At 42.2% G+C, this 13,040-nt stretch overlaps 1 protein-coding gene across 29 annotated transcripts in view; it reads left to right on the plus strand.

Moving 5' to 3' along the window:
• LOC147140016 (ankyrin-3-like) overlaps positions 1-13,040 on the plus strand; it is a 117,967-nt gene that overhangs the window by 80,545 nt on the left and 24,382 nt on the right. For 11 of the 29 annotated variants that reach the window (XM_086045312.1, XM_086045333.1, XM_086045330.1 and 8 more), the window contains 8 exons: positions 1,106-1,178; positions 1,317-1,373; positions 5,612-5,735; positions 6,848-6,859; positions 10,071-10,173; positions 10,718-10,768; positions 11,371-11,480; positions 11,911-11,943. In XM_086045312.1, the coding sequence (XP_085901438.1) occupies positions 1,106-1,178; positions 1,317-1,373; positions 5,612-5,735; positions 6,848-6,859; positions 10,071-10,173; positions 10,718-10,768; positions 11,371-11,480; positions 11,911-11,943 (563 nt within the window). The remainder of the gene's footprint in view (positions 1-1,105; positions 1,179-1,316; positions 1,374-5,611; positions 5,736-6,847; positions 6,860-10,070; positions 10,174-10,717; positions 10,769-11,370; positions 11,481-11,910; positions 11,944-13,040) is intronic. The other 18 variants (XM_086045306.1, XM_086045309.1, XM_086045305.1 and 15 more) reach the window with 12 other exon arrangements.

Consider the following 13,040-nt stretch of genomic DNA (forward strand, 5'->3'; position numbering starts at 1 on the left):
TTTAAAATATAATGTATTATTTATTATTTCAAATACAATGTATTATTCAATAATCTCCTGCAAAAACAAGGCAGAGCTGAAATACTTCATTTTTTTGGTTCTTCTTTCAAAATCACAGTCAAACAAAATACTGTGCCTCCATCTAGTCAACAGTGTAATCACACCTAAAATAAAGCAGAACAAATTAGTGATAAAATGTACCCCCCCAAAAAATCCAGAAAATTTCAGCACCGTGCACCTGGAACTGGAAAGAGTACTGAGCAATGTGAGCAGCGTGTTGGCCGGTCACGCCGCCTCACGTGTGCCATCAGGAGGGCTTAGATTGGAGCTTATGTTTTCGCCTCAAGGAGCCTGGCGTTTGAACACTGATCTCATACACACACACACACACACACACACACACACACACACACACACACACACGTGTGACATAGGGAGGACTGGAACATGTTAAGACAAGACAGACTTGTGTTAGTGTGTGTCCAAATAAGTGTGTGTGTGTGTGTCTCCATCTGCTGTGATGTAACTTAATGATCAAGGTTGTTTCCTTGCCTCACCCTGGGATTTATCTATTATTCACTACGCACAGGCATCTGCTCATATTCTCATATGTCTCTACTGAACATGCAGCTGCAGTCTGTTTAATCTTAATGTGGTGAAGATGCCATTTTTATTGTTCAATTACCACATTCTCTCATACTGAATATTAGGTGAGGTATTTATTTGCTCAGCTATATAGAGCACCAAGCAGCAGGCCTTTATTTGTGCAACTGCATTTTTTATGATTTTTTTTTTTTTTTTTTTAACCCTTTATCGACTCACTCGACCAGTCAGTACAGCGCATTCATTTATATTCGTCAACTGGAATCCGACGAATATATTCATAACGTACGTTTTTCAAAGGGTAGGTGTGGAAGAGGCTCTCGCCCAGCTTGTTTGTGAAATTCAGCCGTAACGACTAACAGATCTCTGTAGATGGCGACGCTGCATCGCTTTGGTTTTCGGATCAACACAGCTTTTGAATAGAAGATAAAGATCAGGCACTGAATCTCTGTATTTTACTGTAACGATTACTCAGTGTCCCGTCTTCCTCTCGTTTTGATAGAGTGCAGCCGAAAAACACAAAATCAACATCCCAGAAACCATGAATGAGTTCCTGGACATGTCAGATGACGAAGGTAAGCTAACAACACTGTACATTGGCCTTTTTTATTTATTTATTTATTTTTTGCACTGCATGATTGTGGTGTACAGACTGTGCTTTGTGATGTCTTAACGTGTGCATGTGTCACGGCGTTTGCATTCAAATCACACAGTTTGGGCCAATGTGCCTGAAAGTCTGGAGGAGGAGTCTATGTCAGATGACGATGAAGGTATTGGCTCATTAGTTTGCCGTCAAAACCTCTCTGGTTGTGGGTTTGCTTTGTCGTGTGCAGTTCCACTCCTTCTAAACCTGACTTTTCTCTTCATGGTACTCACACCAAAGGAAATTAGACCGGACAAAAGTATCAGGACACATTACACATACAGAAGGTGATAGCAGAAGAAAATATTGTGGTACTCTGACTTTGATTTTGGAGTGTCTGGCTTGTTTAATGGGCTTCGTGTTGGGGTTCATGGGCTTCATCCAAGCATGTTTGTTTCGTTTATTCAGTCATTATAAAGTAATGCATTTAGCAGTACACACACTATAACAATAAACAGTCATACTGATTGGTGACAGAATGACTCTTAGAAACATGCCGTAACATATTTACTTCAGCTACTAGTTTACAAATGAAAGTTAAAAAAAATAATAATAATTTTAAACAAGCAAAACAAACAATTATTTACAACCTTCAAAATAGGATTGCGAACAAGTACTTTAAATTTTAAAAAAGAATCGCAAATGTTCAAAGTTGTATTTGCATCGTTAGAATATTTTGCTCCAACAACAGAAACACATCTCCTTGTAATTCCTTCAACATCATTTGGGAAGTGTTTGTAAGTTTAGTGCACAAAAAGCTGTTGAAGGACGAGACTGTTTTTGCTCCATACAATATTTGCATAGTTTTATAATAGCATAAGTCTTTTAACTTGATAACGTTTGATTTTAGAAAAAGTGGGTCGGTATGGGTGTAATAATTACATATTGCTCTTTTTTGCAAAACCACAATTGCATTTATTGTTGTTTTGTGAGTAGATCCCCACAACCCTACACAATAGGGCAAATAGGGACAAATCACGGAATGCAGTAATAAATGGTATCTTCTTTATATCTTCTTTTATGCACAGTCAAGCTGGGACAGAAAATGGCCTTGCTCAAATTGTTTCCACAAAGAAAACAAAACATCAACTGAAACGTGTAGTTTGATGAACTCAACTGCAAAGAAGTGCGTCTTTATACTTTTGTCCATATCGCGTGCTAACATCTTCCTCCCAGAAAACTGCAATATGCCTTTTCGATGCCAGTTCTGCTTCCGACGTGAGCCCCGGCGGGGTTATTTTGGAATTCCGTTCCTCTCCTTGCAGACTGATAACAGCTAAAAGCTCATTTGTTATTTTCAACTCCATCTCTCTCCATCCCCCACTTTGGCCTACACTCTCCGCGTATCTGTTGCATTTGAGAGGTTCAAAAGTGCCGCAAAGCTCTTCCCAAACATCAACGACGACGACGGCGAGCCGCTTGAGTCCGTGAGCTTTGTTTCCAACCACGCCACGCTTGTAAAATTGATGAGCTGTTTCAAAGACGTGTTGCCTAGACTACAGTTGTGTGCGTGGAGGGGCGCGTTGTACGTCAACTGATCGGGGACTCAACAGTTATGAGCCAGCACTGGATGGACGGAACATCTCTCGTGGAGGATTTGCAGGCACGATGCAAAGGTGGCGTGCTTGTGTAAAGGAGAGATTGGATGTAAAGAGTCTCTTTAATCCTATTGGGTTAGGTGGGCAATCTTGTTATGATGCAGGGTGGTCACGATGTGTATGTATAGGGACTTGGGGGGGGGGGGAGTCACACACAAGTAACTACGTCATGACAAGAACTACTTACAGTATATGAAAAGTACTTCTAATTCTAAATCAAACGGAAGAACAGTAATTATAGTGCTGAGCTTCTGGACAACGTATTCGTACGCCGCTGCTTAAACTGTTCCCCCACGATTAGTGAGATAGGGACAAGGCTAGGGAAAGGTTTATAATTGCCTATAGATGTCACGAGTTTTGTCAAAACGAAACTCCTCAATTCACCTTAACATAGTTTTTGGGTGTTCACTGTTCAGTGGTGTCTTGATTTATGAGTTTAATCCATTCTTCAGTGGTGTCTTGATTTATGAGTTTAATCCATTCTGTGACCGTGATCGCAACCCAAAAAACTTCAAATCGTCTTTCCCCATTAAAATCAATTGAAATTCCATTAATCCAGACCTGCAAACACCAACAAAAATTTTTGTGTTGTGTTTTTCAAAAATTAAGACTAGCACGCTACACTATTGAACTTTACCAAGAAAAAAAAACGTTAGTTTGTGCACCAAGAGTAATTAATTGCGTGGCTCTTTCTGGTATGTGCACCTTGCCCACCAGGCGGCATTATAATACAGGCATACAGATATACACGAAGAAGACTGTCACAATCACGGCTGTAATATTTTTACTCAGGATAAATAAATACCCACACATTGTCTGTGTACATGTGTTACTCCACCATTTCATGTAGAAAAACTTTCCTCAAAGGGTCATAACAGAGCAACAGTGATGTTATTTGTTAGCCCGGCAATGGTGTTTTCACCGTTTTGCATTGTCTTAGCATTAAGATAGCGGTTTCCTAAGACAAAGTTATGTGGTTGTTTTAAATACACCATGTGTAAATTTGTTTGTTTTATGTTTAGCTTGGCAGCAAAGTAAAACTGGGAGTGGTATCATAAACTGCTTGGAACCTCATTTTTGCAGAAGTGTATGCCAAACTGCTGTCTGTTGTCAAGTTGACTCGTTTCTCGGAAAACTTGTAAGTCGAGGTACCACTCTTAACTTGAAAAACACGTATAGGTCATGAATTTACAATAATGCAACGAAAAACTAAATCTGAGGTTATTTGTGCCACGTGACAACGTATGTCGGTGCCGTCGTAAACCGAGGACGAGCTGTAAGTGTGAGACGACACGCTCTCCATGCTTATAAATAGTTGATGTGCATCACACGTTGCACAATTGGACTCTTGTGCAGAGTTTGCAACAAGTTCACATCCTCACATCGCTTTCAATTGGTTTCCTGTTCTTCTTCCAAAACTTTGCATGTGTGGGCCGCTGGCCAGAACTACTTTGCCATCGAAGAAGAGATGACAGTTCGTGCCCCTTTATGGCGGACACTTTCTCCTCCTGGTACGTCAGAAAAGCGTTTGCTGAGAGGACTGTCGCCTCTTTAAAGCCAACGAGATGAGCTTCCTTAAGGGAATTAACTCTGAACTTTGCAGACGTCAGATGTCACCGGACTTTACGCTTTCTCCGCACTGGTAGTGCACCGTGAGACCAACCATTTTTGGTTGGAGGACTTCAGCGCGTAAAGGCAGTCTCCCTTGAGATGAAACATGACTCGGAAAATCTAAATAAAAATTAGTCATGGCTGCGTCAGAGAACGGTAAGTCAACTCGAAACTAAATGACGAATTCACTGTAACGTTTATTGAATGCGGCGTGTCAATTTGACATTTTATAAAATGACTAATGATGCGGGAAAACAATGTCTTCTGAAAGTCGTTTCTGTGGCGGCCAGTGACAACAGGAAGTGAAAGCCCCTAAAATAAAACCGTGACGTTCGTCTTGAATGCCGTATAATACGAACACTGGCACACACACAGCAAGAAATGTTCGCCTCGGGAACTATATTTCTCATGTGGCGACAACGGTGACTTAATTTTTCGGTGTGGCGTCCATAACTTGCCAACCATTTCATGTTTGTCGATTCAAACAACCTAAAATAACCCAATAGTAACGTACATTAACTTAATTTACGTTCCTATCTAAAGCGGCGGCGACTTGAGGGTCTGAACAAACGTTCATAAGAATAAATAAGTATAATTGGTTGGTTTTATTGTGAAACGCCAAACCGGACACGCAACGAGTGCTGCTTTTGTGGGACTTGAGTGCGATTGTAGTGCGGCACCGGCTCAGGCGAGAGGGGAGGGGCTGCGGTGAACGAGCGCAGTGTTTGCGGGGCTGCGCGGTGCACAACCACCTTCCAACCATGAGGGAGAAAGCCAAGCACGGCAGCCGCTCCGCCCGCTTCGTGGAGCGGCGTGTCATCGTCCACCGGTCCGCCGATCGAGGTGCGGTGTGGTGCTGCTTCACTTTTCTCTCCATTCTGTCATCTGTGCCTTCACGCTTTTGGGTGGCTCTGCTGTCAGGGAGAGTAGAAGAGAGTGACTGAATGTATTTCTGTATATATATTCTTAATGTTTACTGTCTATTGCATGGTCATATAGGTGCTTACAAGTCACAAGAAAAAAGTTGCGGTGTGCTCTGCAGGTGCATTCAGCGATAAATGGTGCAGATGGATGACCCAAGGCCTCCAGCACGATTCAAATCTTAAAAGGGACGACTTTCTGCTTTAAACATTTCATGATTCTATCCCTCCATCAGGTGAGGATGCCATGACCTGCGACACGGACAAGTACCTGCGGCCCCAGGACCTTAAAGAGCTGGGGGATGACTCTCTCCCCCAAGAGGGCTACATGGGCTTCAGCATCGGAGCCCGCTCGGCCAGGTAGGCAACTATCTGTCATTTGTTAAGAAGAAGATGCGTAAGAAAGAAAAAAAAAATATTATATCAATTATATCACTGTTTGGGAGGTACACACATCAGATGTAAGACACCAGGTTGAACAGTGTACACTGGTATGTTTTTGGAAAGTTGCCATCTAACGGTTGAAGCCGATAAAATGATTCAGCATTTTTTTTTTTTGCGTGGCCTCGTTCAAACGCAGAGTTATAAAGTTGCCCCAATTAGAGCAATAAATGAGCTGAATACTTGAGCTGGTGTATACCCTGTGGACTGCTACGCGGAGCGAAATCCAGGGGAAGCGCTGCAGTGAAAAACACTAGCGACTGTCAATACATTGACACGCTGTGGATGGTCAGAGTGATAAAAGCCATAAATAGTGACAGTAAGTGGATAACATTTTTGAGTTTGGAAAACACTTTTGTGGAGGGAAATAAAAGCCTTGTTCCATGAAGCAAGGTTTTAATCTCTTGGGGATACAACTGGAACTAGTTCTGAGACAGGCCACAGCATTAGGTACACCTGCACAATCTATTGAGATCCAGTGCATTGCCTCTATCTTCACTATTGTTGTTGTAGTCTGCTGCGGTGTATAACTGCACTGCATCATAACTGTGTTTGGCAACAGCCTCATTGGCTGTAATTCCATTTCACATCGGCTGAACTTGATGTGGACCACACACATAAGGACTTGCGATCGTAAATATTGAACCGTTTTAACATTTCCGATTGTCCCGAATGTTTTCTGAGCGGGATAATCGCTCAGGATAATTTTTTGGAGACATAATCGAGTCTTTGCTGACTGATTGGAAGAAAGGGAAAAAAATGATCAAAGTAGACCTAAATATAGCTATGTGTGTTCCAGGCTTTAAGGTAACCACTATTTTGGATACCAGTGTGATTTTGTCAGATGGTGCAGGCATACCTTAATTTCATTTTAGTAAAATGAACTAAGAACTTTTCATTTCTGTGCCTTTGTCTGTATGCCTTCCACATTGCAAACACACAAATTTGAGTTTCTCAAGACTTCTAAAAGCCAGACTTTGCTTGACGCTCTCCTGTCTTTTCTTTTCCCTGCACCTCAACTCTCACCCTAGCCCTAGAATCAGGTAAGACAAGAGTAGCGTTATAGGAGTCTTTGGTTCTGAATGACGTCCCGTGTCACCCTTCCCCAAACTCACACCCCACAAAACCCCTTAACGTCGACCGAGAGTTTCCCTCTGAGTTCTTTGTCACTTGGTGTTTGTTTGTGGCAGTTTTGTCCCCTGTGGTGCAGTGTTGTGATCGCCTTATTTCCCCTCACCTGTTTACTTGAGTCATCATTTGTGCCGGAAAAAGTTTAGCTCGGCTGCAAGAACTTTTTACCCAAGCCTTCTTCAGTTTGGAGTTTTGTTCACTAATCCCGTAACGTTGATGTCGCTTTCTTTTAAGCGGCAACTTCCAGGGATCAGGCACACAAGTTAAGGGCAGGAATTGTTCGTTTCTCATAAAAAGGAGCCATATTGTTCTTTTTTTTTTTTAGTTCCCAGGTATCTCAATAACATAATAATAAAATACAAAATCAAGGATAAAGAATTACAGTACACTTTATACCCTGGTTCTTGTCTGGTTGAAATTAGGCCATTTTAAGGAGCCGGCCATGTCCATGCGTGTAATTGGCTATATAACCCATCCCATATACTGCTAGGCCAATGGCTAGTCTGGCTTTTGTTACATTGATGATTGGTTCCCTGCAGCGCTGCTTACCTTTTGGTTTTGACATAATAGCAGAACCATTGCAACTGTGGGGGATGTGGGTATTAATAATGGTTATTATGGGAATTAGCACTATTGGTACCTAACGGTGGGGCAAAAGTGCAGAATGGCTCACTGGCAGACACATTTTCAGAAATTGGTAGATAAGACAAATATTACCAGGTTGTTTATTGTCATACTCGATAGCACTCCAGAGGCTTGATTGTTACATTTATTGGCAATTAAAAAGTCAGGTTTCTGTAATATGTCCCCTTTAAGCTACCATTGTGACGTCTGTCTATTATTCCGCGCCATATAAAGTATGTTGGAAGAAGTTGAATATCCCTTACAAGACCAAATGCTATCCACATCTCACTGAAAAATGCCCCAATGTGGTGCGCTTTGAAAAGAAGGTTCCTGTAATCTAATCTCCCAAATTTCAGAGTCCAGTCTTGGGAACTTTGATACTGACTAACGTTCAACTTGGTGCCTACATCTTCTTTTATGCTGATCTGATCGGACCAATCAGTTGTAAGTCGATTTCAGACGTTGTTTGACTGTAACTACCATCTGTTAGCAGCTTAGCGGCAGTGTAGCAGGCTACCTAAAGCCCTTTTCCAATCTCATTAACTTTCCTCTCGCCCCCGTAGAGCAGGATTACTATTATCATGGTGTCAGAATTGACGGCTTTCCTTTGCCCTTTCTTTTTTCGACTTTGACACTGGTAATGTTTCGCTAGACATACTGTAATATACTGTAAGGACTGGTGGAATAGCGTCTGTAAAAGAAACAGAGGGGACCTTGTGTAAGACAGCCAAGCTGTAAACAAAGTTGTAAGTTGCACAGGTCGTTAAATCAGTGGCGATGCCCCAGCAGTCGTCAAGAAGATTCCGGATGTTTGGTCAATATTCGGCAACGGTGTTAACGTAACTCATCCTGTGGCCATTGTTGTACACAAGTAGCTTCATAAAGAATTGCTTGTTATTTACAGATTGCTGGGGAGTCAAGTAATCGGGAAAATGTTCAGTGCAGCTTCAAGGGAGGAGGGCAGACAGACAGATTGATCTGCGGAAAGATGAATGGAGCAGTGGTGAAAAAGGACGGAAGGAGAGAAGGATGAACAGAGGACAGAAAAGTGTTGGGAAAGGCAGCTGAATGAAAGTACCATCATTCTGTGGAAAGAAAGCGATGGAAGAGAGAGCGAGAGAGAGAGGGACAGGTGATGTGACACTCTGGATACAGATTGAAACATTACATAACCAACACCAGGGAAGCCACTAGAAAGGAAGGACGACCCTTTGAACGGATGTTAGCTTGGGAGATGTCCAACTGGGAATTGCCACTGAGTCCATTTAGGCAGCTCCGAGTTGCCCGGTAACGCGACGGTGAATAAAAGCGCTTGTCTTTGTGCCCCACTGCGCCCCCGCTCGACATGCTGAGCTCTTCATTTTCCTCCCCACAGATCCCCGTCACAAACGCCCAGCTTAGTTGTTTGTCTTTTAGGACACATCAAACTCTCGATAGTCTTTGTGACTCATCTGAGCCAAAAAGCACAAATTAGTGCTACGGACTAAACCAAAAAGACTTTCAGTTTTAGTCTGAGATACTCCGCAAAATAGCTGGGCCAAAATATTATCTGGGGACTGCCGGTATAAGGATTTGAATTGTGTAAAGAAACCAAATCTGGCAAATACAGTCTTCCAAAAATGGGACATGTTTTGAAATATGTACCGGAATATCTGAATAAGTACATGTCCTAGAGTATACTGAAATTAAATAGACTTACTGTTGAAAAATTAAAGATTGGTTTATCAAAATTCCAACAGCATACTCAAAATAACAGACCGATGAGTGACAGAGGGGTACTCTGGCCGCTGACGGATGACGATTGGCGGGCCAGCAAAATGAAGTAAAATGCTCACCCCTGTGTACAAGGGCCGCTGGGACTAAACACCATAACTTCTGTTTTCTTTTTGTTGAAGTTCAAGAAGCCTTGTGCCATCCAGGCTTTGATTTCCTCCAGACAGGACAAAAGTGGCCTTAATGATAAAGTGTCCTTTTTGCTTGGTGGGACATACATCTGCCTGTCATCTGCATAGCAGTAAAAGGAAATACCATGCTACCTTAAGATGTAAGCCAGGGGTAGAAAATACAATGAAAACAGCAGGGCCCCCAAAATTGAACCCTGTGGAACACCCTACGTGTTCCACAGTGGGGTTTAGAGTGAGACTCAGACCAACCAAGGCTAACACAAAAGGTCCTGCCTGCCAAATAACAATACATTGAGGTTGCTTATTTTGCTGCATGAAATAAATAAATATTCATTTGATAAAAAAAGTAAGTAGTAGTAGTAGTGTAGTATTTCCATCCCTGAATAACGTGCCTCTCTAGAATCACATCCTCCTTTCCGTCTCCTTCTAATTTTCCACTCTGGACACTCTCCGTCCAGTTACATAAAACCAAAAACATGTTCCCTGGAGGTTGCATGAATTAACGTAATTCCTTGCTTTTTGTCCTGTGTTATGTTTCCCTGCCGCCTGTCGCTTGTCATTGCCCTGCGGCGCTGGCTTGCGTGGTAACATTTAGCCTCCGCTCCTTCAGTTCGGATAGGTCCAACACCCTCAACCGGAGCTCCTTCGCCCGCGACAGCATGATGATCGAGGAGATCTTGGCCCCCACCAAGGACACGGTAAAGCACAGCGCCGTCTTAAAGTCCTTCTTTCCCGCCCTCACACCTTAAAAGTGTCAATATTATGCTTGTTTTTGCCAGTTGTTCAGCTTACAAGTTGTACTGTTTGTAGCATCTGGAATTTGGAGTTTACTCCGAACTAATAGGAGTGCACCCCCTACTACTGTCTCTTGTTTTCTCATGGGAAATTTCAGGGCACACTGCAGGGCTCCCCGCCTGTCCTACTGTTGTTTTGGTGGTCAGGAGCTAAACCAGAAACTGTAACCTCTCATACTCTAAACAGCGGCTCCAATGCAGCCTGTTAGTTGAATGACGACATCGCCTAAAACCTCAACAGTACACACAGCCAAAATATGAACTCAACATGATTTACCACCAGCCAGAAGCCAGAAAGTCAAATGGACTCATTTACATGATATAACGCTTCTCCATTCACATCTGGTACATTTTGTGTGGTGTCATTGTAGCTATGTCTCATTTTCACCGTAAACCAAACATCGTCATGTGATTAAGTGCAACTCTTGACTCTTCCCTCTTCCCGAAGCTTCAGAGTGTCTGTAAAGACATTTCCTACCTGGTCGACCCGCTAAATAAGGTATAAAGTTAACGTCATTATTTCAGGTCACAGTGTTTTGACCAACATCTCTCGCATCAATTTTCACCTATGTTTGTGCCTGTGTCACACACATTATCATGTGTTTATGCATGTGAGTGAATCAGAAAATTGTTCAAGATATTTTTCAGGAGTTCAATTACAAAAAAGTGAAACATTATACATTCAGTGGATTCCTGGTTTTTTTTTTCTTTTTTCTTATTAAAATCAATCTTATGAAGAAAGTTGAAAACAGTATTTCATAAGAAACCATCAAAACGATATTTAACTCATTCACTGTCAGACCCTCTTTTACCCTAATGTTTGAAAAAATGGAAACAAATATAAATAAGTTCCTGGAATTGAATGACTGGACTATGAAAAGACAAATAAATACGTCAATGGCAGTGCATGAGTTAATGTACTAGAGGAATTGGCCTTCTTTGCCTATTTGTTGAATAAATATGATATATAACCTTCACTTTTTGAATTGTGCAACCGAAATCAATGAATTTTTTCAACGCTATTCATCACATATCCTTCACCTTCCACCTCTGTCCCCGTGGTCAGCTCTGCTCACGCGCCTCTTTCGCCTCTGTTTCCAGCACTTGGCCGTGACCCGGGAATACAACTCGGACTGTATGCGGCGCTACAGCTGGACGCCGGACACCGTGGACCACGGCCACAACATCGCGTCCAGCCCCATCCACTCTGGGTAAGAGCGTCGGTGAGCGCGTGGATGTTTATAAGTGCACGCAAAGATGTTCCGTGATTGTTTATGCAGGTGCACATACACACAAGACCGCATATTAGTCAGCAGAGCCTTCCATGCCGATGCGGGGTTTGGATGTTGTTCTACAATATACAGTAATTAACAAATCTAATGTCACAATCCAGATTTCACTTTTGTCCAATGATTTGGTTCTTTTGCGTGCAAAACAAACAACACATCATTTCTCTTAATGTGATCCTACATCATTTTGTGAGGACTCTTGTCAGTGTGTTCTGTTTTCCGTCCCGGCGCAGTGTGTGATGTTTGTGTTTCGTCGCCATAGATCCCGACAGCGGTTGTCAACTTTGATACTAAAACTAGGTTTCGGGGCTTTTGCCTCTCCCTGCATTGTCTCCATGTGTTTATTTTACAGCTTCTCCTCCCCGCTCCCTCAGTATGACTCCAGGTGACGACTGAGCTTGCTGCTCTGTAACCCGTGACTCCCCCCCCCCATCCCCTCAGTGATGTCACTCACTCATTCACCACTGCCTTTCCCGACATGCCCTTTTTTTCCTCCCACTCATCCGTGTGGTCTGGTGTTTCATTTGCATTGCTTAGAGTTAGCACAAGTGCGTCATCGTTGTGTTATTGATTTTCTCTTACAGAATACACGAACAACCTTATACTGCATTTACAGAAAAAAAAAACACAACACTCACAAGAAGAATATATACAGTGATCCCCTGTTCCCAGACCCATTTGGGAATGGTTAAAATCTGTGATATGTGAACACACCCCAAGAAATTCCAAGCATAAAATTTAAAGAAAATATAGTGAGTATGTAATAATAATGGGATTCAAAAAAAAAAAAAGATGCATTTATTTTCTAGTTTAATGTATTGTGTGTGTGAACACAAGAAAATTAAATCTACAATATAGCAGGTCGGGTTTAAGTGAACTATGATAAAGTGGGTGATTACTGTACTCACTTTTTCACATGTCAGTCATTTTGCTGACAGGACAGACTACTCACACACAAATTCGGGATGTTGGGCTTTCAGGTGAAAAATCTGGGTGAGTCTTCGAATGCACTACAACCGTTGCAGATGATCTTAACTTGACCTTATGTAATTGTTTGAATGCACATTTCAATACTTTTGCACAACGTGCTATTTTCAAACAAGGAGCTGAACAGTGCATTAAAAAAAAAAAAGGTTGAATTCAGTTCACGTCTAAGTGTAAAGGTTATGGTGCTTTTTCAGTTCATCCTGAAATGTCACCAGAAAGCTGAATATCCCCAACTTTTTGTGAGTAGCGTATCACCTTAAAACCACATTAACCCTGTTGGTGAAACATCTGTGCAGGTGTGTAATATTTGATCACTGACGGCTGCTTTCGAGGATCTGAAACGCTGGCATCAATCTCACTTTTTGCCTCCAAACGGAACTAAACGCCATGGCTGTTTAGTTCCCCCCTCAATTTGAGGCATTTCTTGTGAGCCAGCTCTCGGAACTCAAAGCACCTTTGTCCTGTCGCTGGCGCTTTCTCTATTATTTTCTTCTC

This window comes from Filicampus tigris, chromosome 11 (genome assembly GCF_054856515.1).
Source record: "Filicampus tigris isolate MCC_2025a chromosome 11, RoL_Ftig_1.0, whole genome shotgun sequence".
NCBI lineage: Eukaryota > Metazoa > Chordata > Actinopteri > Syngnathiformes > Syngnathidae > Filicampus > Filicampus tigris.